Source organism: Ovis canadensis, chromosome 3, assembly GCF_042477335.2.
Source record: "Ovis canadensis isolate MfBH-ARS-UI-01 breed Bighorn chromosome 3, ARS-UI_OviCan_v2, whole genome shotgun sequence".
Lineage (NCBI taxonomy): Eukaryota > Metazoa > Chordata > Mammalia > Artiodactyla > Bovidae > Ovis > Ovis canadensis.
The window spans coordinates 192,496,578-192,524,225 of NC_091247.1; the positions used below are offsets into that span (position 1 = coordinate 192,496,578).

The 27,648-nt window shown below is 36.4% G+C and overlaps 1 protein-coding gene across 4 annotated transcripts in view; it reads right to left on the reverse strand.

Moving 5' to 3' along the window:
* CCDC91 (coiled-coil domain containing 91) overlaps nucleotides 1–27,648 on the reverse strand; it is a 408,524-nt gene that overhangs the window by 64,930 nt on the left and 315,946 nt on the right. For all 4 annotated transcript variants that reach the window (XM_069585456.1, XM_069585459.1, XM_069585460.1 and 1 more), the window contains one exon: nucleotides 4,439–4,552. In XM_069585456.1, coding sequence (XP_069441557.1) covers nucleotides 4,439–4,552 — 114 coding nt within the window. The remainder of the gene's footprint in view (nucleotides 1–4,438; nucleotides 4,553–27,648) is intronic.

A 27,648-nucleotide genomic window follows, 5' to 3' on the forward strand; every position in this document is an offset into this window, starting at 1 on the left:
TACACAATGATTCAAACTGTGGCTTTTGCTTAACAACGTATGTTGAAGATTGTTATACTACAGTTTTAAAAAAAAGTTAAAGACTGGTTAGGACAAAAGACATATAAAGACAGAAACTAACATGGGGTTAGACTTCTTCTTTCAAAGATTTTGGAAAACTTCTAGAGGGGACAATTACTTCACAGACTGGAATGTAAGCCCAGTTGGAATCAAGGTCTACAGGGCTTTTGAGGTGTCTGATGTTGAAAATCTCAAGTTGACTCTAGTTAAAAAAGCTGGAGAGGAGAAAGGAAAATTTTTGTTCTGGAAAAGTGTTCTTCTCTGATGCAAAAAGAAATTCATCTTACAAAGGAATAAGGAGAGATGAGCTGCTCTAATTTAGTCTTTGGAAACAGACAAAAAGATTATGAATTTGCTAAAAAAATCTTTTGTTTCTTCTAAGTATTACTTTATAAGCTACAAGATGTCTTTTTTGTGTGCATGTGAAAACTTTGCAAGCCTCCAAAATTCATAAAAATTAACTTGAAACACTGAAATCCATTTCAAAAAGAATCAGATTATAGAGAATCTTAATTTTTTAAAAGTTATAAGAAATCTCATGGTGGGTGTTTTCATTTTAGATGTTCTAGCCACTTTCCTTTTTTTATAGCTTTTCTATTTGGAGAGGTAGAAACATTCAAATGTTAAAAGTATTCCACAATGTGTGTTATTTTAAAAATTCTCAAGTCCCGAAGTGAAAGTAATAAACTTTCTATTAATATATTAATTAAATTAGTCTAAATCATCTATGAATCTAGTAACATGAGTCGAATAAACTATTAGAATCATGTTTATTCTAAATCATGTTAATTTATTTAATAAATTAAATTTATTGTTCTTACTATATAAGGGAAGAAGGATAGAGAAGTGGAACTTTGGTGCAAATAGAATCTAATATTGTAATGACTGTTGTGATTTAATGAACACTTCTAAAGGTGATAACTAGTTTATCTAACATAAAGAGATACTAATCTTTTAGGCTAAAGGCAAAGGAGAAAAGGAAAGATATACCCTCCTGAATGCAGAGTTCCAAAAAATAGCAAGGAGAGATAAAAAAAGGCTTCCTCAGTGATCAGGGCAAAGAAAAGGAGGAAAACAATAGAATGGGAAAGACTAGAGATCTCTTCAAGAAAATCAGAGATACTGAGGGAACTTTTCATGCAAAGATGGGCACAATAAAGGACATAAATGGTATGGGTCTAACAGAAGCTGAAGAGATTAAGAAGAGGTGGCAAGCTCAACATTCAGAAAACTAAGATCATGGCATCCAGTCCCATCACTTCATGGCAAATAGATGGGGAAACAGCAACTGACTGTATTTTTCTGGGTTCCAAAATCATGACAGATGGTGACTGCAGCCATGCAATTAAAAGACGCTTACTCCTTGGAAGGAAAGTTATGACCAACCTAGACAGCATATTGAAAAGCAGAGACATTACTTTGCCAACAAAGGTCCGTCTAGTCAAGGCAATAGTTTTTCCAGTGGTCATGTATGGATGTGAGAGTTGGACTATAAAGAAAGCTGAGTGCCGAAGAATTGATGCTTTTGAACTGTGGTGTTGGAGAAGACTCTTGAGAGTCCCTTGGACTGCAAGGAGATCAAAACAGTTAATTCTAAAGGAAATCAGTCCAGAATATTCATTGGAAGGATGGATGCTGAAGCTGAAGCTCCAATACTTTGACCACCTGATGCAAATAACTGACTCATTGGAAAAGATCCTGATGCTGGGAAAGATTGAAGGCAGAAGAAGAAGGGGATGACAGAGGATAAGATGGTTGGATGGCATCACCAAATCTATGGACATGAGTTTGAGCAAGCTCTGGGAGTTGGTAACGGACAGGGAAGTCTGGCAGGCTGCATCCATGGGGTCACAAAGAGTTGGACATGACTGAGTGACTGAACTGTTATTGAACTGAATCCTTTCATATGGACTTACCAGGTGGCTCCGTGGTAAAGAATCCACCTGCCAATGCAAGAGACGTGGGTTTGATCTCTGGGTCGGGAAGATCCCCTGGAGGAGGAAATGGAAACCCACTCCAGTATTCTTGCCTGAGAAACCCCATGGACAGAGGAACCTGGGGGCTATTGTCCATAGGGTTGCAAAATGTTGGACATGACTGAGTATATAAGCACAATCCTTTAATATAATTTGCAAGATCACAGATTAAATGGCAGAGATCATTGTCAGTTTTCTTCAAGGGTTAATTACCTCACACAGGAACCAGATGACTCCTGTAAAGGCATTTCCTGTTCTCATTTTAAATGTTTCTAATGGTAGTCGCAAAATTTCTTTTGAGCAGAAAGTAATATTCAATTTTAAAGTTTTTTTAAGAGAAAATTTCAATTTTGATCAAAGAAATATTCATCTAAGACACCCTTATGAATAAGTTTGCTATTTTACATAATTTCTTGTCCAAATTAAGTGTTCAAATAAGAACTGGTCATATATTATTAAGAAAAGATGATTAAAAAGAATACATCTATAAGAGTTTGGGATTAACATATACAAACTACTATATATAAAACAGATAACCAATAAGGATCTAGTGTACAGCACAAAGAACTATACTCAACTTTTTATTATAATCTTTAAGGGAAAAGAATCTGAAATAAATAAATAAATAAATAAATAAATATATATATATATACACACACACACACACACACATATATAACCTGAATCACTTTACTGTACACATGAAACTAACACATTAGAAATGAACTATACTTCAGTTTTTTTTTAAAGGATACATCCACAATACCCTGAATTTATTTCAAGTCTGTGTTCTTTCACTATCACAATTTCTGTGTGTATGTGGAAAGCATCTATAATTCTTTTCTTGTATGACTGCTTCTGAAGTAGGTTATTTAACATAAACTCCTTGAGAAAACACATGTAAATAGCAGTTTTCTGGGAAAATATCACTTCCTGAAAGTTCAGCTGATGACATCTGGCTCAGAATTTTCTCTTCTGAAAGTGAAAGTTGCTCAACTGTGTCCAACTCTTCGCGATCCCATGGACTATACAATCCATGAAATTCCCCAGGCCAGAATACTGGAGTGGGTAGCTTTTTCCTTCTCCAGGGGATCTACCCAACCCAGGAATCAAACTTAGGTCTCCCACATTGCAGGTGGATTCTTTAGTAGCTAAGTCACTCTTCTGAAGGTTATATATCTATTAGATATTTGGGGGGAGGAGGGGTTAAGTTACTTTTAAAAACATCTTGAGATAAGTTGCACAGAGATTTAATCCCACATGAAATGTTTCTGTGAGTGATTAATTAATCTGGAAAGCTTACTTAGAATTTTTCTTTTTTTTTTTCTCTGTTGACAAAACTCTGTTGAAACCTAATGGTAGCTATTGAAAGGTAAGAATTTTCTTTATATCATACCAAAATTGATTTTAAATTAAGAGTATGGAACTCAAGTGGTATCATGAGTTCTTATGACATTCCTAGGAGTATCATTACTCTTCTACTTAACTGCCAACTGAAAAGTAATCTTTTATTTCTTACTCTGACAACCATTACCTGTGCCAAATATCCTTATACACACTATGTTTTATGCTTTATTTATAATTTTATTATGTTGTATAATACCATATATTGTGCAATATATAATCCTTTAATATCTATGTTATACTAAACATATAAATAAGACATAAAATAGTATGTGATAATTCACCATATAACTTATTGTATAATATACTGTAATTTAACACGCTTATTATAGAGATTACCATTAAACATCTCATCCTAAGTATTTCTCATCCTGGATACTAAAAAAAATAAGATTTGTTGAAAAGTCTAAAAATTAAGCTATTAAATACATTATTTTCAGCTACTGCTCAGACTTACAAATTAATAAAACCACACTGCACCAAAATGACATTCATTTTGTAAAGCTTCAATATGCATTATAAATTCTGACAAGCATTTTCTGAATTTTGTTCTCAAAATGAAACTATGGCAGAAGAGCCCTAATTTGATAACTGTAATAAAATCTACTAGAACCACAGTGGTGTGAACCTAGTCTGAAGGCCTAAAGAGTGCACACAAATTTTGACAACCATTACATAAGAAATAACAAACTTATGGCAAAAACTTAAAAAATCTATACCTGTCTACTTTCTTTTAAAGTGTAAAGTCAAACTGAAAATAGGTCATTTCTGGGGATCCAGCAGGAAATTATTCAGTGCTTTTTTTTGTTAACAAATGGAATTTATGTTTATAGACTTAACTATTAGAATATATACTTATACCAGAAAAAATATTAGATGAAGATTCCTAAATTAGATGAAAAAGGATGTTTTAAATATTTTAAAATTTAATGTCATTGTACAGAAGCCAATGCTTCAGTTTATGGAAGAACAAATTAAAACCTTCAGGGGATACTTACCCTTTTCTGTTCCTTTACATACTCTATCAGTTCGTCTCTTGTTCTCTTCACTGCCTCTTCCACAGCCTTTTCACTTCGTTTTTGCTCTTCTATTATTGCTGCCTTAACTGTTTCCTGTTTGTGGAAGGATGAGAAAAAGTCAGGGAGGTATGTGCTATGACATGTTTGTGCCCATTTTATATAAACTAAAAATGTTCCAAGGGTTGAACTCATTCTTTTCAAAGCATGTCTTTAAACAGGAATAAGAACTTACAGAAATCTTTTGGGTTCTGTGAACAGATTCCACAGAACTCACTTTTTCAAACTGAGTGAAAGGGGAAAAAAAATGGAGTAAGCCATTTATTGCAGGGAGAGCCTAAAATACTCCAATAGCTTCCTTACCAACCTTTCATTTGATGTTTACATGATTGATTGCCTTCCTGTACTCTGCACTATTCACATAAGACTTCCAACTTGTATTTATTCTTCCAAGAACACCCTAATGTTCTAGGCTGTTTTATTCACATTTAGCTTTTCCATCACACAATAATCAAGTGTGGTCCGGGTGGTAAGATTTACAGATAGTTCAGTCCTCCTGCCAGGTTAAGACGTTGAGAGCTGGACACCGTGAATGAGAGGTAAAAATTTCACTCTGTGTCCTAATATCTGAAATGAGAAATCTAGGAAGAAAAGTGGTACTACTCATTTTGCCAAAATAGTAATCAAGGACCCTAAGAGATTTCAAATTTTCAGGTAAAGAGAAAGATGGCTAAAATTCTAAAGAAGAAATATTAACACTTCACAAAAACTAAGAAATATTTTGTGCTAAAATAGCATTTCATAGATTGGAAGAATGCTACAAACTCTAACTTCCTTTTGTCTACACAGGCAGTATCTTTCTTTGAACAGGCAATCAGAAGACGCCTTGATATTTCTCAGTATTTCCCTCATTTTGCTATTCTTGAGGACCCTTCACTTTGTTGTGTATACATGTTTTGGTTTAGTTTTTCCCAATTTTATACACACACACACATACATACTTAAGTTGGGTCTGACTATTTTGCCACTGCCTGGACTGTAGCCCACCAGGCTCCTCTGTCCATGGGATTTTCCAGGCAAGAATACAGGAGTGGGCTGCCATTTCCTTCTGCAGGGGATCTTTCTGACCTAGGGATTGAACCCATGTCTCCTGAATTGGCAGGCAGATTCTCTACCACTGAGCCACCTGAGAAGCCCTATCTGTTAATCCCAAATTCTAAATGTATGCCTCTTCCTGTCCCCTGCAGTAACTATAAGTTTAATTTCTGTATCTGTGAGTTTCTCTTTTGTAAATAAGTTCATCTGTATCACGAACAGATTCCACATATCATGTGATATTTGTCTTTCTCTGACTTACTTCACTCACTATCACAATCTCTAGGTCCATCCATGTTGCTGCAAATGGCATTAATTTGTGCTTTTTTTTTTTATAGTTGAATAGCATTCCATATTGTGTGTTTGTGTGTACATAGGACATTTATTCATTCATGTCAACAGACATTTAGGTTGCTTCTATGTTTTGGTTATTGTAAATAGTGCTGCTATGAACACTGGGGTGCATGCATCTTCTCAAATTAGAGTTTTCTCTGTATACATGCCCAGGAGTGTGATTTCTGGGTCATACGATAACTCTTTTAGTTTTTTCAGGAACCTGCATATTGTTATCCATAGCAGATGCACCAGTTTAGATTTCCCCAACAGTGTAAGATGGTTCCTTTCCTTCATATGCTCTCCAGCATTTATTATTGTAGACTTTTAAATCATGACTATTCTAACCAGTATGAGGTGATACTTCATTATGGAAAGCTATAATGATTTTTGAGAAAAAAAAAAAAAAAGACAAAAAGATTATTTCAAATAAAAGCACCTACTATTACAACTCCTGTTGGTTTCACACATACTAATTTGGAATTTGAAACTTTTCAGATTTTATAAAGGCAAAAAGTTAATAAGTTAATACGTATGTTACTAAGCCCCCTGAAATAAAACACAATAATATTTCTGTGATGAAGGGTGTGAATATTCACACTATGTGGGTAAATAAAAAGTGTAAATAGTTTCACATTATTTCAGGACAGCATTTGCAAAAAGCCTTGCTTTTTAAGGATTTTATAATTTTAAAACTACTGTAGACCTAGACTAGTTGAATATAGAAGGTAAATCCATATCATATTGAATATCAAACACAATTTCTATCTAGTAAGGGTCAAATTTGACTAGAAATGTTTGAAAACAAAACCATCAATTTAAATAAAAGGAATATATCCAGGAAAAAGATGAAGAGAGTTAGCTACTATGTTCTTCAGTTTAAAAAAATTTTTTTTAGGGTGGATACTTTTGAGGCTCCTTTCTTTCTTAAATTTTGAGTTGAAGAAGAACATTTACAAAGAAAGTCTCCTTTGATTCTCTCCTCCCCAGCTGGCAGTTAGGTGACAGTCAAGGTTGTAAAATCTATATATACATACTTATATTTAAAACAGATATCCAACAAATGGTTAGGATCTCTTAGGAAGCATCACAATAAACAAAGCTAGTGTAGGTGATGGAATTCCACTTGAGCTATTTCAAATCCTGAAAGATGATACTGTTAACATGCTGCACTCAATATGCCAGCAAATTTGGAAAACTCAGCAGTGGCTACAGGACTGGAAAAAGGTCAGCTTTCATTCCAATCCCAAAGAAAGGCAATGCCAAAGAATGCTCAAACTACTGCACTTATCTCACACACAAGCAAAGTAATGCTTAAAATTCTCGAAGCTAGGCTTTAATAGTATATGAATCGAGAACTTCCAGATGTACAAGCTGGATTTAGAAAAGGCAGAGAAACCAGAGATCAAACTGCAAACATCTGCTGGATCACAGAAAAAGCAAGAGAGTGCCAGAAAAACATCTACTTCTGCTTCATTGACTATGCTAAAGCTTTTCATTGTGTGGATCCCAACAAACTTTGGAAAATTCTTCAAGAGATGGGAATACCAGGCCACTTTACCTGCCTCCTGAGAAATCTGTATGCAGGTCAAGGAGCAACAGTTAGAACTGGGCATGGAACAATGCACTGGTTCCATCAGGAAAGGAGTACTTCAAGGCTGTATATTGTCACCCTGCTTATTTAACTTCTATTCAGAGCACATCAAGCAAAATACTGGGCTGGATGAAGCATAAGCTGGAATCAAGATTGCCGGGAGAAATATTAGTAACATGAGATATACAGATAACATCACCCTCATGGCAGAAAGTGAAGAGAATCCAAGAGCCTCTTGATGAAAGTAGAAGAGGAAAACGAAAAAGTAAAAAAAAAAAAAGAAACAAACAACAACCCTCGATGTCTTCAAAGGAAGAGGCTGATATACACACAAACAAGGACATTAATGATGATGAATGAAAAAGGATACAGAAGAACTGGCCTAGAAAAAAAAAGAAAGAAATACGGCAGTAACCTCCAAATGAATTCTAAGTAGAAAAGCTTAGAATTTGTCTCGGGGGAGCAGAACCATGGATGGGGAGGGGTGGAACAGGTGACTTGTTTCATTATAAGGTCTCTGGTAGTATTTGATCATAAACATTTGAATATATTACTAATTAAAATCTTTAATGACATATTTCTGAGGTAAGTAGTTTATAAGACCATGTAGAACATCATTCCTTGAAAATGTTGAGCGATATAAATAAACTTGGTGTCAGAAATCAAAAACAACAACAACAACAACAAAGATCATGGCATCTGGTACCGTCACTTCATGGCAAATAGATGGGGAAACAACAGCAACAGCGACAGACTTTATTTTGGGGGGCTCCAAAATCACAGATTATGGTGACAGCAGTCATGAAATTAAAAAGATGCTTGCTTCTTGGAAGAAAATTTACAACCAACCTAGATAGCATATTTAAAAAGCAGAGACATTCCTTTGCTGACGAAGGCCCATCTAGTCAAAGCTATGGTTTTTCCAGTAGTCATGTATGGATGTGAGAGTTGGCCCATAAAGAAGAATGCGCACTGACGAATTGATGCTTTTGAACTATGGTGTTGGAGAAGGCTCTTGAGAGTCCCTTGGACAGCCAGGAGATTAAGACAGTCAATACTAAAGGAAATCAATCCTGAATATTCATTGGAAGGACTGATGCTGAAGCTGAAGCTCTAGTACTTTGGTCACCTGAAGCAAAGAAGTGATTCATTAGAAAAGACCTTGATGCTAGAAAGATTGAAGGCAGGAGAAGAAAAGAATAAGAGAGGATAAGATGGTTGGATGGCATCACTTATCATTGAACATGAGTTTGATCAAGCTCCAGGAGACTGTGAAGGACAGGGAAGCCTGGCGTCTTACAGTCCATGGGGTTGAAAAGAACTGGAAACAACTGAGCAACTTAACAACAACAACCAACAAGTATCTACTATATAGCACGTGCAACTCAGGTCCATATTATGTAACGCCCTAAATGGGAAAAGGACTTGAAAAAGAATAGAAACATGTATGTGTATAACTGAATCACTTTGTTGTATACCTGAAACTAACACAACATTGTTAATCATCTATGTTCCAGTATAAAATATAAATGAAAACAGGAAAAAAATTATTATTTCATTTATTTCAATAAATAAGTATTTTTGAATATGACAAAGAAAATTTAAACCTTTTACTTTCTAACTAAATTCGGAACAAGCAACAATCAGTGAATTTTGTATGCATGCTCATGTGTCTGCCTGCATGTTTTCTTGAATTCCATGAATGAACTATATTGTCCCTGTGAGTCATGAGACTTAGTCTAAAATAAAATATACTTCATGAGGGATGATGATTTGCCACTAATGAATACATTCAAACAAGGCAATTCTGAAAGAATACTTTCCAGAATATTTTAGTAATGTGCACATCCTGGAACATGATATATTCTCTAAGGCATGATTTATACTCTAACCTTGGCACTAATGACAACTCCTTGCTGGGGGTGGAGGTGGGAGTATTATTATAAGTAGTATACTTGGTATTTGCTTACTAGATCATCTTCAGTTGAGAAGCACTGCTCTAAAATTAACAGTTTGGAGGGAAAAACATCCATTTGCATATGTTGGTAAGTTTGTTAAAATATATTGACACTTCTCATTCTAAATATATTTTGTTAAAACTAAAATATGTGTAAAAAATCAAATCCACATTATTATATAATTTTTCCAGTACTCCTTACTAGAATCACTTTCTATAATGTTACAATAGGTCATGATGAAGGTCATTTCCTTTACTAGCATGTGAGAAGATGCAGTTGTGCAGTAGTTAGAGCATTCTTTGGCATTGCCTTTCTTTGGGACTGGAATCAAAACTGACTTTTCCCAGTCCTGTGGGAAAATTCTCCAAATTTGCTGACATATTGAGTGCAGCACTTTCACAGCATGATCTTTCAGGATTTGAAATAGCTCAACTGGAATTCCATCACCTCTGCTAGCTGTGTTCGTAGTGATGCTTCCTAAGGCCCACTTGACTTCACATTCCAGGATGTCTGGCTCTAGATTAGTGATCACACCATTGTGATTATCTGGGTTGTGAAGATCTTTTTTGTACCGTCCTTCTGTGTATTCTCGCCACCTCTTCTTAATATCTTCTGCTTCTGTTAGGTCCAGACCATTTCTGTCCTTTATTGAGCCAATCTTTGCATGAGATGTTCCCTTGGTATCTCTAATTTTCTTGAAGAGATTTCTAGTCTTTCCCATTCTATTGTTTTCCTCTATTTCTTTGCATTGATCACTGAGGAAGGCTTTCTTATCACTCCTTGCTGTTCTTTGGAAATCTGCATTCAAATGCTTTTATCTTTCCTTTTCTCCTTTGCTTTTAGCTTCTCTTCTTCTCACAGCTTTTTGTAAGCCCTCACAGACAGCCATTTTGCTTCTTTGCATTTCTATTTCTTGGGGATGGCCTTGATCCCCGTCTCCTGTACAATGTTTTAGAAAAGGAAGAGGAACCAGAGATCAAATTGACAACATCTGCTGGATCATCAAAAATGCAAGAGAGTTTCAGAAAAACATCTATTTCTGCTTTATTGACTATGCCAAAGCTTTTGATTGTGTAGATCACAATAAACTGTGGAAAATTCTGAAAGAGATGGGAATACCAGACCACCTGACCTGCCTCTTGAGAAACCTATATGCAGGTCAGGAAGCAACAGTTAGAACTGGACATGGAACAACAGACTGGTTCCAAATAGGAAAAGGAGTACATCAAGGCTGTACACTGTCACCCTGCTTATTTAACTCAGATGCAGAGTACATCATGAGAAATGCTGAACTGGATGAAGCACAAGCTGGAATCAAGATTGCCAGGAGAAATATCAATAACCTCAGATATGCAGATGACACTACCCTTATGGCAGAAACTGAAGAACTAAAGAGCCTCTTGATGAAAGTGAAAGGAGAGTGAAAAAGTTGGCTTAAAGCTCAACATTCAGAAAACTAAGACCATGGCATCCAGTCTCAACACTTCATGGCAAATAGACAGGGAAATGGTGTCAGACTTTATTTTGGGGGGCTCCAAAATCACTGCAGATGGTGACTGCAGCCATGAAATTAAAAGACGGTTACTCCTTGGAAGGAAAGTTATAACCAATCTAGATAGCATATTCAAAAGCAGAGACATTACTTTGCCAACAAAGGTCCATCTAGTCAAGGCTATGGTTTTTCCAGTGGTCATGTATGGATGTGAGAGTTGGACTGTGAAGAAAGCTGAACGCCAAAGAATTGATGCTTTTGAACTGTGGTGTTGGAGAAGACTCTTGCGAGTCCCTTGGGCTGCAAGGAAATCCAACCAGTCCATTCTAAAGGAGATCAGTCCTGAGTGTTCATTGGAGTGACTGATGCTAAAGCTGAAACTCCAGTACTTTGGCCACCTCATGCGAAGAGCTGACCCATTGGAACAGACCCTGATGCTGGGAGGGATTGGGGGCAGGAGGAGAAGGGGACGATGCGGATGAGATGGCATCACCCACTTGATGGACATGAGTTTAAGTAAACTTCGGGAGTTGGTGATGGACAGGCAGGCCTGGCGTGCTGCGATTCATGGGGTCACAAAGGGTCAGACATGACTGAGTGATTGAACTGAACTGATCAAATATTTTCTAGAGCAACAATGGGCTTTACTTTGATTTTATACATGATATACATTGCTGCTGTTGTTCTGTCACCTGGTCATGTCCGACTCTTTGTGACTCCATGGACTGCAGCACGCCAGGCCTCTCTGTCCCTCACCATCTCCCAAAGTTTGCCCATTTCCTTTGCAGCAGTGATACCATCCTGCCATCTCATCTGATGCCCTCTTCTCCTCCTGCCCTTAATCTTTCCTAGCATCAGAGACTTTTCCAATGAGTCAGCTGTTCACATCAGATGACCAAAATGCTGGAGTTTCATCTTCAGCATCAGTCCTTCCAATGAGTATTTGGGGTTGATTTCCCTTAAGATTGACTGGTTTGATCTTGCTGTTTCAGGAACTCTCATGAGTGCTCTCCAGCACTATAGTTTGAAGGCATCAATTTGTTGGCACTCTGCCTTCTTAATGGTTCAGCTCTTAAAACTGCGCGTGACCACTGGGAAAACCACAGTCTTGACTACACGGACTTTTGTCCGCAGAGTAGTGTCTCTACTCTTCATAATTATTTAATTATGTATTACTTTAAAAGTTGCATGTGGTTGTGGAATTGCACCTCAGAAAATGAATGTCTGAATCATAAGTCAACCTACTTTATGCAGTTCCTTTGTATCAACAGTTAAGGAAGTAACTGTTCAATTCCTACATAAATTTATGAGCTCACATTACAGCTCCATCAGTGCTTTTCACATATTGATCTAACTGCAGATGAAATTTCCATATTTCAAAATTCATCTGCCAGGTAACTGAGGAGCTTCCATCTAATTTTCAATTGGAAATAATCAATCTGCAGTGTAATGATAGGCAAAATGAGAGGAATTTAATTCTATAAATGCTTCTCAAATAGTGAATACGCTCAATTAAAATTATATACTCATTGACTGATACCAATGTTTTCCAGTACTTATTTGTGTGAAAGAGATTCTTAAAGTGAAATATGTAGAGTCTCATTAGATATTGGCATTAATAAATAAGTATTTGTAATCATTTTTGATGACAGGAATACTTAATGGAACCACATTAAGCAAAATGTTATTCTTTCCAAAGAAAATTCTATTCTTCTCACTAGTAGTGAAGGACAGGGAAGCCTGGTGTGCTGTAGTTCAAGGGGTTGCAAAGAGTCAGACACAACTTAGCGAAGAACACAAGTAGATGCACATTATTAAAAATTAGTATTACTATATTTTGAAGTTCATCAACAAAAATTTGTGAATATTTGCTGTTTCTTGTGTAAACATAAGCTTTACATAATATTTTCAATTAAGCCTCTTGGCCCGTAAGTTTCTAAAATATTTACTAACTGGCTCTTTACAGAAAAAGCTTGCCAATCCCTGATTTAGCTCATGATTCTGTAAGCTGGCAACCTGAGCTGGGCTCAGCTGGACAGTTCTTTTGGTCTTGGCTGGGCTCTCCCATGTATCTGCCATCAACTGCGGGTCCCAATCTGGCTGCTGCTACAATGATGGCCTACAGTAGGCTGGCTTGTTTCTCCTTTCTATGGGCTCCTATCTCCTGCAGACTAGTTAGGGATTTTTCATGTAGCTGCTGAAAAGAATTGTAAAAGAAAGGGTGGAATGTCTCTCAAGATATGGGCTCGGAAATGATACAGTGTTACTGTAGCCACATTATACTGGCTTAAGCAAATATGTATTAAACATTAATTCCAAAATTCTTATCTAATTGTCGATATGTCTTTTCAATACATTCGAAGGTATCAAGCAGTCTGTTTACCTTCTTAGAGACATATCTCCTGGACATATCTCCAACCAGGATTGGTCAGTCTCTAGGTCAGTTACTCTGGGGTTTCCATGATTTTTCTAGGGGTTTGGCTACATCTCTCTGGAGCTTATCAACTTTCTAGATACCACTGGATTCTTTTTTCTTTCTTTACTTCTTTGTTTTGATAGTTTACCTCCTCCAGGAGATTCCTCAGAAAAGGCATGTTCTTTCTTTGTTTTGATAGAGTACCTCTTTCAGGAGATTCTTCAGAAACAGGTACATGAGAAGCATAAGTTTTGGTATCTCCTTTGTCTTGAAAATGCTTTCATTTTACCCTCACACTTAAATTATAGTTTGGCTGAGTGTAGCTTTCTAGGGAAAATTTGTGCAGTTTTCAAGGTTATTGAGGAGTCTGTTTACACATTCTGATTCATTATCATTTGCATAAATATATCCCTCTTATGAGAACCTTTATGTATTTTCTTTACCTTTGCTTCTCAAAATTTAATGATAAATTTAGTAACAGCCCTACCTAGAAACTTGTATCTTATAATTTAGAAACTCATGTCTTTCAATTTTGCAAGATTTACTTTAATACTATTATTATTATTATATTTACTGCATTTTACTTTCTGCTTTTCATTTCACCTCAAGATCCTGTGATTCAGCTAAAGAATCTCCTGAACCAATTGCCCAATTGCCTCGTCTTTTCACTTCTATTTTCCATTTCTTCGTATTTTTATACAATGTTCTCTGGAAGACTCCTAACACTTCATCTTCTGACTCTTGCTGTTGTTTTTAAACTTTCTATTGTATTTTAAAATTCTAATCCTTTCAAGTGACTTTTAAAAAGGCACCCTCTTCCTGTTTCACAGGTGCAAAATCTCTTACTTTTAAGGAAATTAACGATAGTGTTTTTTTTTTTTTAACTTTTCATGTCTCCATAGAACGTTTTTAATCTCAGCTTTTCATGAGGAGTATTCTATTTATACTTGACTATTTGCTCATGTTTAAGAGTAGAGCACTAAAATGCTGAGTAACATATCTGTGCTTGCAGTTGTGGTTTATGGACTGTGATCTTAAGAGCAGAGTAATCTGGCCGAGTTGCTTCCTTAGGGAGATTTCGGATACCAATACAGTTAAGTCTTTTATTCTGGGCTGCCTAGATGCCTCAGTTAAAGAATCTTCGAATTTCCTGTTTGGTTTTCAGCATTCTGAGAGCTGTGATGGGAAAAACGGGTAATGTTCTCAATAAGCAGCTGAAAACTTTTCACCTTGCTGTCCTCCCAATCCCATTTCATTAAAGCATTTATACCTTCAAGTATGTTTGGTGATCCTTGGTCCAGACACCTTCCACTTTCTTTTTCTTTTTCCCCCAGAGAACTAATCCCAGGTTTCTGATAGAATTTGCAGAGGATGTGTGGGGATCTGTTTATTACACAAACTTCCAAACCTCTTCAAACTGAAGCTTCATCTTCATTTTCACTTCTAGAGATGCCTGGTTCCACCAACTGGGAAGCCTTTGGGAGTTCCCCCAGAGTACACTGCATGTTGTATATTGGTCTTCTCAGTCATCTCCACTTCTAATTTAGGGCTCCATTTCAGAGTTTTCATTTCGGTGAGGTTTTAGAAGGGAGTTAATAAAACTGCTCTTTTATCTGGATATGTGTTTGAAAAAAATGTATGAAACTTTTTGTTTTGAAATAATTTTAGAGGTAAAGAAAACTTACAAAGACAGTACAAGGGTTCTCATATGCCCTTAACACAGCTTCTTCTAATATTAACATCTTACATAACTATGGTACATTTATCAAGCTAACAAATTAATATCATATGGTAATATTAAATAGATTACACTCAATAGATTATTCTGTTGAGCATATACAACAGCTTTTCTAATAATGCCTTTTTTCTGTTCCAGGATTAAACTAGGGTAAGATATTGCATTCAGACATCATGTCTCATTAGTCTCCTCCAATTTGTGGCAGTTTCTCAGTCTTTCCTTATTATATTGACACTGTTGAAAAGTACTTTTCATTTGAAGAAATCTGGATTGGTGTTTTTTTCTCTTACAATTAGATGGGGGTTATGAATTTTTGAGAATGCCACAGAAGTGAATAATGCTTTTCACTGAAATTAGTGATTATAATTATTACAGTTCATATTCTCATCCTCTATCACCCCCTTCTGCTGTCACTCTTTTGCAGCATTAGGGTCTTTTCCAAAGAGTCGGCTCTTCCCATCAGGTGGCCAAATTATTAGGGCTTCAGCCTCAGCATCCTCTCATCCTCTGACACCCTCTTCTCCTTTTGTCTTCAATCTTTCCCAGCATCAGGTCAGGTGGCCAGAATATTGGCACTTCAGCTTCAGCATCAGACCTGTTAATGAATATTAAGGGTTGGTTTCCTATATGTTTGATTGGTTTGATCTCCTCACTGTCCAAGGGACTCTCAAGAGTCTTCTCCAGCACCACAGTTCAGAAGCATCAGTTCTTCGGTGCTCAGCTTTCTTTATGGTCCAACTCTCACATCTGTACATGACTACTGGAAAAACCACAGCTTTGACTATATGAAACTCTGTTGGCAAAATGAGTACCTGGTATACAGCAGAAATGCCTAATTAATCTTCAACAAATGAGTGAATTTGTTTCCTCAATTCAAAGAAACCTACTTAAGCATAGGGACTATAACTTACATCTCTTGTGGACCCCACAAGAGGTATATATCTTGTGGATACACCTAGGTTAAAGCTTCCCTGGCTTTTTCAGTTCATGATTTGTTTGGCTGTCTCTAATTTTGTTCATGGTGCCCTCTAGGCCAGAAGAAATACCTAAGTTTCTCATCTATTAATGGAACATATCTTAGTAGCCATTTGAAAAGATACAAAAAATGGAAAGAAAAAAACTTTTAATTCATTATTAACCATAGTTATTTATGGGAATTTGTACATGTCAGGCATTGTACAATCTTGACTTAAGACTGGACTTTATTTCCTATTCCACAATGATATTTGCATGGTACTTTTTTTTTTATCATAGCAACACATAAAACCCACTTTCACTAAGATATGATAATAATAGAAAGAAATGTAAGACTGTCATTAGTATTGACAAGCTAGTCAAGAGATCTCAAGTGTCTTCTCTGTGTTGTCCTTTAATACTTAAAATACCAGGCAGCATCCTTGTGAAGTCACTGAAGTGCAGGGCACCCTGATTCAGTTTAGAAACTACAGCCTGAAGTAATCACAGCAATTAGCCACTCACTCACTGTTTATCATCAGTTCAGTTCAGTTCAGTCGCTCAGTTGTGTCTGACTCTTTGCGACCCCATGAATCACAGCACACCAGGCCTCCCTGTCCATCACCATCTCCTGGAGTTCACTCAAACTCACGTCCGTCGAGTCGGTGATGCCATCCAGCCATCTCATCCTCTGTAGTCCCCTCCTCCTCCTGGCCTCAATCCCTCCCAGCATCAGAGTCTTTTCCAATGAGTCAACTCTTCACATGAGGTGGCCAAAGTACTGGAGTTTCAGCTTTAGCATCATTCCTTCCAAAGAAATCCCAGGGCTGATCTCCTTCAGAATGGACTGGTTGGATCTCTTTGCAGTCCAAGGGACTCTCAAGAGTCTTCTCCAACACCACAGTTCAAAAGCATCAATTCTTCAGTGCTCAGCTTTCTTCACAGTCCAACTGTTTATCATACATGCTACTATTCTAGGTGTTAAAACTACAAAGGTGGTGGTGATAATGGTAAAATAAACAGCATCAACAACAGCAGTGGTCATCTCAGTTACAACAAATCTTATGTTTCAGGCAACATGCTAAGTAAGCTAAGTGAATTTATATTGGGCTATAAACTTATCAACAGTGCTTAAAGATTCGGTGACATAATAGAGGTCCGTGTGAAGAGCGGAGTTAAGAAAAATATACTGTAAACAGTATTAAAAACTAAAAAAGCAATGATATTTGGTATTTAAAGTAAGAAAACTAATGTGTGTTTTTCACTTAATCTTCAGAACCATTTTGAAAGGCAGGTATACCCTGAGATTTAAAGCAGTAAAACTACTTAATTATGTTTAAAAAGTGGCAATTTCAAAAATTTCAAACGTATTTTAAAGAGATTTTATAGTAATTATTTCTGGAAGAATTTCCAATGATTATGTTAACACAATGTTAGTAACTGGGTACAAATCTGCAGGGTTGGTAATTCCTATTGACACAGGAACAGAGAGATTCTATAACAAAGGACAGTAGAAATGATATTCTCAATATATATACACTCTTCGGTCTCCTACTTAATCCTTTCTTCAGAGTCCTGGATAAAAATTATATACCTGTTGCTAGATAACCTGTGATCTAATGATTTTTTATCATATTGGGAAATTTAAAATTGTTCACCTATTTCTTCTAATCTGTCCCTCTTCAAATAAATAAACAACAATAACTCTTCACTGCAGCTCTTCAAATATGTGAACAATGTTCTCATATCTTTATTCTCCTCTTCTCTGAGCTACGTACTCCAATTCCTTCAAAACTATATGGCAAAGTTTCCTGCTCTGTCACTGACTTGACCACAATACCACATAATATCTACATGATATTTTATGGTGTCTAAAGCTGTTTTATAATCTATCAGTATTTTTATTCGACAATCGATCTTTCTATGTTTTTATTCTTTTTGAAAGACATGTTTTTTAAGGTCTCACAGCATCTCTACAAAGCAGGTATTATTAATCCCACTTTACAGTGGGATTGGAGGAAATGGGGCCTCATCCATTTTTAAAAATTGGTCAAGGTAACACAAGTCACAAGTTAGGACTCAAATCTAACCCCATTTGCTACTTAGCACATTTATTTGGCAATCAGTTAGTCATTTCAATCGCAGGTAACAGAAAATTCAGCACAAACTGTCTAAAAATAATTCAGTCTCACACAGAAAAACATAAAAGAAATACAGGTTCCAGCAATGTGATGGGGATCTGTCTCCCTAGCTCTGCCTTTGGTGTTGGCTCCATTTGCACAAAAAGTTCTACACATATGGTCCCAAGATGGTCACCTACAGTTCCGAAGATTTTCTCATTTTTTTCTGTGAATGAGAGTGTTTACGTACTTGAGGATCCAAGTCCCAAATGTAGTCTTATAGGCTTGACTCAGAGTATGTGTGAGTTCTTGGAACCTTCTAACATGGGGATGGAATATAATCATTAGCCTAAGTAAATAAGGACTTATGCCTAGATTAGAAAGTAGGTTAAATCTCACCTAAACCACATGGCTAAGAAATAAAAAGTATCACTTTGGGAAGAGAGGAATAGATGCTGAGGGAGCACTAATAAATGTCTTAAGTTAGTCCCATTCTGATTTGGAAATGTCTCTCTTAAAACATGGTATATGGAACTGAATGTGCTGTTTCCATCTGACCAGTGCGAGTGTGTGCTTTACTGTGACTAAAAAATTCCTACTACTACTCATGCAGTAATTCATCACTACCTTACAACAAATCGAAACTAGTTGTTCAAAGTAAACACTTTTCTGAATCTGAAATTATCTTTTTTTTTTTTTGGTCCAGATTTCTTTCTGAGTGCTTTATTAAACTTCAATAGTAGTAGGAATCATCTCAGTTTGGCACCCAACAATCTAATGCATACTTTTTAAAAAAGGGATCATAACAGCCAAAGCATTAATTTAGGTGATCCTACTTTTAGTAACACATTCCATTTAAAAGCAAGCAAAACTCTTAAGAGAGCCAAATTGTATTATCAGAGATCAAGTTCATTTTTGAAAGATTAATGATTCTCCTAAAACAGTGCTGGTCCAGAACCATTTCACAACTTCTTGCAGCTTGTTCAAGACTCAATTCCTACTTTAAAAGTGCTGATAATATAATGAAGAAGACATAGAGGCAGATCCTTTTAACATAATACGGTTAGGCACTATAGAGTTAAATACTGCCAATGAAGGGGAAAGAACCTTGAGTTAATCTGAGAAATGTACAAAGAAATTTACTGAATTAAAAAAAAAAAAAACTAAGTTATTAACAAGAGAGGGTTTTGAAAGTCAGGAAAGCAATGGCATTCTAGGGTGAAGGCACAGTATTACTAAAGGCCCAGTACCAAAAATGGGGCTTCTCTGGTGGCTGAGATGGTAAAAATGTGTCTGCAATGCAAAAGACCCAGTTTTGATATCCTGGAGATGGGAATGGCTGCCCATTCCAGTATTCCTGCCTGGAGAATTCCATGGAGATAAGAGTCTGATGGGCTACAGTCCACGGGGTCACAAAGAGTCAGACACAACTGAGCGCCTAACACATATCATGAACATGCTAGTAAGTGTACCAGTAGGATGGTACAAAAAGCATGAAGTGTGAAGCAGAGTGGCAGAATATGAGCTGGAAATGTGGAGACCAGGTCACTAAAAGATTTCTATTTTATGTTCTGAAAGATCTGTGGATCATTCTATGTATATTCTACAGGCTATGGGAGGCACTGACATTATTCCAACTTGAAAAGGGACAAAACTGGAAACAAAGAAATGTACATAAGAGGTCAAGGTAAGCAATAAGAACCCTAATTAAGACAGTGATAGCAGGTAGGAAGGAAGTGTGTATGTTTAAGGATTATTTAACAGGTAAATTGGGAAAACTTTAATGATTTAAAGGTAGTGAAATGGGGACAAGAGAGGAAAAGTTTAGGAGGAGTTCCTTCTCTGGACTGGCTAACTTGGTAGATGGCTATTTCACTATTTGAATAAAATAGGAAATGTAACAGGAGGAAAAAGTCTTGAGAGATGAGAAGGTAAGCTGATGTACTATTGTTCGCTTGTCTCTAGATACAATACTTTTGACAATTAAAAATCTAATTAAGATTTTACCTATACCTAACTAGGTTACTATCAAATTTCAGTACATAAAAAAATTTAAAACTAATGAATCAAAACAAAATAAGTCAATACTGAAAAATTATTTCAGTGTTGTGAAACTATCTGGCCTGCTAAGTTAAAATAGAAACGTTATTTCCTTTTTAAAAAGAAGGGTCAGGTGGCAATGCTAAATTTTTCAAAGAAAATTTAACCACTGATTGTAATGTCTGTGGTTTCTGGGGAAAACATAACCCCAAATTACTGTGGCTGTGGTTATAAACTATTATGAAGAGCTTCCAACGTCAGACATAGTTTAAGTGTCTGTATGCACTGGAGTCTTTTTACAGGACTTTGCTAGAACAGCAAAATTAATGACTCTTTTTGCCCACTTTGGTGTCAATAACAAATGTGCTTTAACAAAGATTTTTAAGAAACACAGAATTAATTTAATATGAACATCAAATAAGCCAGAGTCATAAGCTTTCTCCTTAATATACCAGAAAAAAAAAGTGCAAGTCTACAATCAACACTGTGACTTGGTCTTACTTTATGAACAAGGCCAAATCAAATCAAGTCATCTCTCAAGTACATTTGGATAAATATGTGCCACAATCCTTAGGTAGCATGTTTTTGGTCATAGTTTAACATTTCTCTCCCCAGTTAAAGTCAGTATTAATACAGAGAGAATCTAGAAGTAAATTGGGAAGCAAAAGCCGTTTTTCCCCTTGAATTTCTCAGGAGTAAATGATGTTGCTTAAGTTAAGCCTGATTGCTTTTTGCTTTGCCACATGCTATTCTCTCCACATTTGAGTAAGACTTAGTGGCCAAGATGTTAAGTGCTGCTAATTACACATTTTATTTTTGGAATTCTTTCCATTAAAGACATATCTGAGTGCTGTGGAGTGACCTAAATCTTGGAATTAATGAAAACATTCACAAAGCCAGGCCCTTCAGTCAGTACTCAAGCAGTTTATAGTTCCCAGGACAGTAGTTCTTCAGGCTTGATGTTTCTCAACCAGCTGCCAAAGAACTAGCAGACAGAATGAGCAGTGGCCTCTGAAACCAGACAGGAGCTGGGCAGAGGGTGGCAGGAGTTGCTATTGTGTTGCTGGCTCTGAGCTTTCCAGAAAATGTAGATGAAGAGCTGGTTGATCAACCCTGAGTAACAGTGTGATACAGAAAGCATCAATAACTTTAATACCTTCCCAATTTCATCTGAGATACAGTAATCAGGAGTGTGAGACTGATTCTACTATTACACAGTTAATTTAAAGTGAATGTAGTTCTTTCTAGTTAGAAAATGGCCCAAGTTCCATAAAAGAATGTCATGTAAAGCCTTGTCCAGATTTTTTTGCTTTTAAATATCATTTATATACTTGTTAATCTCAAATTTTGGTCTCCAGCCCTGACAACTCACCTCAGCTCCAGGCTCATATTTATAACTGCCTACTGAATATTTCCTCTTGGATTATGAATAGATACCTCAAATTTAGTGTGTACAAATTAGATTATCTCCATAATCTAATTATCTAGTTATCTCCATAAAACTGAATTCTTTCTCACCATAGTACTGATAAATGAAGTCACCATCTAAAGTTGCTATCTATCCAATACTTTATTCTTGGTAGTCATTTGTTTATAAAAATTAGCTTCATTAAAATATTATTTACATATAGTAAAATTATCAGTATGAAAGATATAATTTGATATGGTTCTAGCAAATCAAATGTAAGCACCACTACAATTATGATTAAAACATTTTCATCACCTTCAAATGTCCCCCTCTCAAGCTAATTTTGCCTTCTCTAGGATTTTAAATACAGGCATATCTTGGAGATATTGTGGGTTTGGGTCCAGATCACGGCAATAAAATGAATATTGGAAAAAAATAAGTCACAAAATCTTTTTTCTCAGAGCATATAAAAGTTATTAGGTTTACACTTTGCTATAGTCTATTGTGTGCAACAGCATTATGTCTTAAGTAATACATGCCTTCATTTAAAGCTTTATTGCTAAAAAATGTTAAACATTCTCTGAGCTTTCAGAGTCTTAATCTTTCTGCTGGTGGAGGGTCTCGCCTCAAGGTTGATGACTTCTGACTAATCAGGATGGTGGCTGCTGAAGGCTGGGGTGGCTGCAGTAGTTTCTTAAAATAAGACAGAACAATGAAGTTTGCTGCACTGATTGACTTCCTTTCATAGTCTCTGTAACTTGGAATACTGTTTGATAACATTTTACCTGGAGTAGAACTTCTAACAAATTTGGAGTCAATCCTCACAAACCCTTGCCGCTGCTTTAGCCAAATGTGCAGTTACTTCCTCCACTGAAGTCTTGAATACCTCAAAGTTATCCAGGAAGGTTGAAATCAACTGCTTCCAAACTCCTACATGTCGATATTTTGACCTCCTTCAATGAATCTGAATGTTCTTAATGGCATCTAGAATGGTGGCATTTTCCCAGAAGTTTTCCATTTACTTTGCTCAGATCCATCAAAAGAATCAGTATCTATTGCAGCCTTACAGACTCTATTTCTCAAATTATAAGAGTTGAAAGTTGAAATTACTCCTTGACCCACAGGCTGCAGAATGGACATTCTGTTAAGCAGGCATAAAAACACCATTAATCTCTTTGTACATCAGAGCTCATGGGTGGACAGGTGTACTGTCGAAAAGCAGTAATATTTTGAAAGAATCTTTTTTTTTGAGTAGTAGAAACAGAACTGAAAATATTTGGTAAACCATGTTGTTGACAGATGTGCTGTAATCCTGGCTTTGTTGTTCCATTTATAAGAAGCATAGGCAGAGTAAATTGGGAATAATTCTGAAGGGCCTGAGGACTTTCAGGGCCAAAAGAGCACTGGCTTCAACTTAACCAGCTGCATTAGCCTCTAATAAGAGAGTCAACTGTACTTTGAAGCTTTGAAGCCAGGCACTGACTTCTCTATAGCTGTGAACATCCTAGATGATATCTTCTTCCAATAAAAGGCTGTTTCATCTACATTAAAAGTCTGTTATTTGGTGCAGTCACCTTCATTAATTATTTGAGCTAGATCTTCTGGATAACTCGCTTCAGCTTCTACATCAGCACTTGTTGCTTCAGCTTGCACTTTTATGTTACGAAAAAGGCTTCTTTCCTTAAACCTCATGAACCAACCTCTGCTAGCTCCCAACTTTTCTTCTGCAGCTTCCTTGCCTCCTTTGGCCTTCACAGAACTGAACAGAGTCAGGGGCGTGCTTTGGATTAGGATTTGTTGTAAAGGAATGTTGTGGCTGGTTTTATATTTTATCCAGAAAAACGTTATCCATATCAGCAATAAAGCTGTTATGCTTCTTCTTATTTGTGGGTTCATTGGTATAGCATTTTTCATTTCCCTAAAGAACTTTTCTTTGCATTCACAATCTGGTTAACTCTTTGGTGTTAGAGGCCTAGATTTCACCTTGTCTCAGCTTTTGACATGCCTTCGATCCCTGGGTTGGGAAGATCCCCTGGGGGAAGGAATGGCAACCAACCCCAGTATTCTTGCCTGGAGAATCCCATGGACAGAGGAGCCTGGCTGGCTACAGTTCATAGGGTTGCAAAGAGCTGGACACCACTGAAGCAACTCAGCAAGAACGCCCCTCACTAAGCTTAATTATTTTTAGCTTTTGATTTAAAGTAAGAGAAGTGCGACTCTTCCCTTCACTTAAACACTTAGAGACTATTTAAGAATTATTAATTGGCCTGACTTCAATACTGTTGTGTCTCAGGGAACAGGGATGCCCAAGGAGAGGAAGAAGAATAGGGAAACAGCTCATCGATGGAGCAGTCAGAATACATACAAAATTTACAGACTAAGTTCACTGACTTACATAGGTGCAGCTGTGGTGCCCTCAAAACAACAGTGATAGTAACAGCACAGATCACTGTTCATAGATCCCAACAAACAGAAACATAATGAAAAACTCAGAAATATTATAATTACCAAATGTGACTCAGAGACATGAAGTGAACAAATGTTGCTGGAAAAATAGTGCCAATAGACTTGCTCAAGGCAAAGGTACTACAAACTTTCAGTCGGTAAAAAATGCAGCATCCACAAAGCTTAAGTAAAGTGAGACACAATAAAACAAAGTGTGCCTGTAAGTAGAATCATGCAGCATGCAAGTTTTTTTGAGTCTGGCTTCTTTCCTAACTTATATATCTAAAAGTTCCCCTAGCACCTATCCTCACCCAAACACAGAACCTTCATTTTTTTTTCTTCGAAGTCCATATCTCTATAATGAATTACTTTAATTATCATGGGTCATTCTCAACTTGAATATACGCTCTATGAGTGCCTAGGGACCTTGGGTATCTTATTCAATGCTATATGCTCATAGCTTCCAAAAGTGCCAATACATGGCAGATGGTCAATAAATATTACTGAATGAATAAAAACATAAAAAATTTCCCTCACGTTTTCCTACTAAAATTACCTATACATTTAATTACAAATAATATGTGTTTGTATTTGTTCTAGGATGAGCACACTGGGAGAGAGAACAGTAGTAAGTCACAAGGCCTCTAGAGTAAGGCTGCCTGATTTTCAACGTGGCCTATTGCCTCATCTGAGTTACTATGGCCTTGAGCAAGTTAAATAATCTTCTTGAGGTTTAATTTCTGCATATATGAAAATGGGAGTGATAGTTTTTGTCTCATAAGTTGGTTTTAAGGCTTAAGTGAGATCAAACATGTAAAACAATTTAAAAAGTACCTCATAGTTAGAACTGAATTAAAGATAGCCAATATCGTTAGAATTATCACCATCTCTACCATCATCAACACCACTGTCTTACTGTTTTGTGCAGATGAAGAAACAGTTCCATAAGAATACTTTTTAAGCTAATGACCTAAAATAAACAGCAACAAACACATGGACAGAAGACAGATAAAGAACATCAAAGTCTTACAATGATACTCATATGAATCACACTGTCACCTTATTAGCCACATTAGTTGAGAAAAACTTTACATGTTGATGATAAACTCACTAGTGGTGAGCTTATTAGGAAAACGGCAAGGCAATATGAATACCAATCTAAATTCTATTCTTTTTTAGAAGATAATTAAGTTTATTTCAAACCATTTATTTTTAAATATAGTGAAAACCAATGTTACCCCAACTGGAGTCCTGACCACTGAGAGTCTGAGGCATTCTCTCAAGAGAGAATAAAAATTTCCATAATTCTTTTGTGTTTGTGTTCAGTGAACCCCTAAAAGGCCAGTATTAAAGTGTCAATGCAATGCTTTCCAAACTTGGAGGTTGATGTGAATTTTCATCCTGTCAAAGGTAGGAAAAAAATGTACATAGACCAAATCCAAGAATGTATGTCCTGTGGTTTATTCTGTAATTAGGATACTCTTTTATGACAGGTGAGCTTCCCTGTGGCTCAGCTGGTAAAGAATCCTCCTGCAATGTGGAAGACCTGGGTTTGATCCCTGGAGAAGGGAAAGGCTACGCACTCCAGCATTCTGGCATGGAAAATTCCATGGACTATTCCAAGGGGTCGCAAAGAGTCAAACACGACTGAGCGACTTTCATTTTGTGACAGTTAACCTACCTACCTCTCACTGACCTATATATCTATTATATATTAATTTTTCTGATAATCCATATAGAGCTTATCAGGTAGAAATTTATCAACACTAAGATTGAGGATTATTTTCAACAAGTGTGAGGAACAGGAGATTAGTGGTTTCCTAAAATGGAAGATTCATAAAATTTTGTGCTCTAGCATCAATTTTATTTTCCATTTGGATACTATTAGCAAAAACCTTCAGTAAAAGAATAAAATCAGAACAAGCTTGACTACACTTTATATACTGATATGCCCAGAGGCCCAGACCATATTTTAGGCATATTAGTTACAAGAAGGAAGGCTAGGGTATGTGTGAGGGGAAGAGAAAAGAAGCAAACTTCATTAATGATGAAAGACTTCAGGGCTGGTGGGCATAAAATTTTGGCTAGTTTATAACGGCAAACCTCTTACCAAAAAGAATTTGGTATGTGAAAAGCATACCAAGTTCCAGCTTTCATGGATCCAAGAAAGAGAACAAAACCATGTTTTCTAATGGGCTTCAAAGACCATGGCCACATACGACAATTTCATTTAGATATGCTCAAGCATGTCATTAAATTAGCATGCCTTTTCAAAGTTGAAGACCAAACCATGTATACTTTTCATCAAGAAATATCACCATTCAGTTTTTAAACTAAAAAATAATTCAAAGCACTATATTTCTCATTTTTTTACTTCTTTTTCCTTTGCATTATGATAAACATGGGATTTCAATTCTGCCTTATATGATTAACAATGGATCTCCTAATACTAGTACATTAAAATAGCAGATTAAAGTCTTTGTTTATTAAGTCCAACATTAATGAAGTTTCTGTAGACTGTTAGCAGGACTGTAGTTCTTGTTTATAAGCACATCTTTCTGTTCCTTTGTATATCTTACAATGTTGTGCTGATAAAAACTGGAGAATCAAAATAGATCCCCATCCTCTAGGAATAATTTTTGTGCTTCTTGTCTATTTAGGAACTTTCATTTTGTAACTCTTATGACAATTTTTGCTAGTATTCTCATTGCCTTTCTGGATAAAATATTTGGCAGAGACTAAGGATCTCAAGTCCTGCTTGAACTCTCCATTCAAAGAGTATCGACATCTGCCCAATTTCTTTTTAACATATTAAATTTCTAGATTTAAATATTTAATTTATCTCAAATTCATATTAGTAGACAAAAGTCCAGGATAAAATTACAGCCAGCTGCAATTACAATTGTTCCTGATTAACCCAGCCTTAAACTGCGAGTCCACTTAAACGTGTATTACTTTTTTCAGTAAACACAAACAGTGACTGCTTGAATCTGCAGATGCAGAACTGGGGTAGTGAGGTCTGATTTTAGAACTTGAAGAGTTGGCAGATTTTGGTATTAATGATGGGCTCTGGCATCACTCCCTCACAGATACTAAACAATGACTGTATTTTTAATCTTGTCTGGGATAATTAGTAAAATACTTTTGAGAATCTAATAAACGCTACAGCGTATCTCTGCAGAAAAATCTGCACATATACACAAATCTTGCATAATTTCAGTAAATTAGGGCCCCTTTCTATGGAACCCAGATTAAAAATTTGTAAATTACAGAAAAAATTTGTGTCTCTTTCTGTATTCTATGTTATTCTATTGGTCATTGTATCTATCTATACCCATAGCAGCGCCATACAGTTTTAATTACACCAAGCATCTTTCCTTGGTAGCTCAGTTGGTAAAGAGTCCACTTGTAATGCAGGACACCCTGGTTCCATTCCTGGGTCAGGAAGATCTGCTAGAGAAGGGATAGGCTACCCACTCCAGTAATCTTGGGCTTCTCTCATAGCTCAGCTGGTAAAGAATCTGCCTGCAATGTGGGAGACCTGGGTTCAATCCCTGGGCTGAGGAGATCCCCTGGAGAGGGGAACAGCTACCCACTCC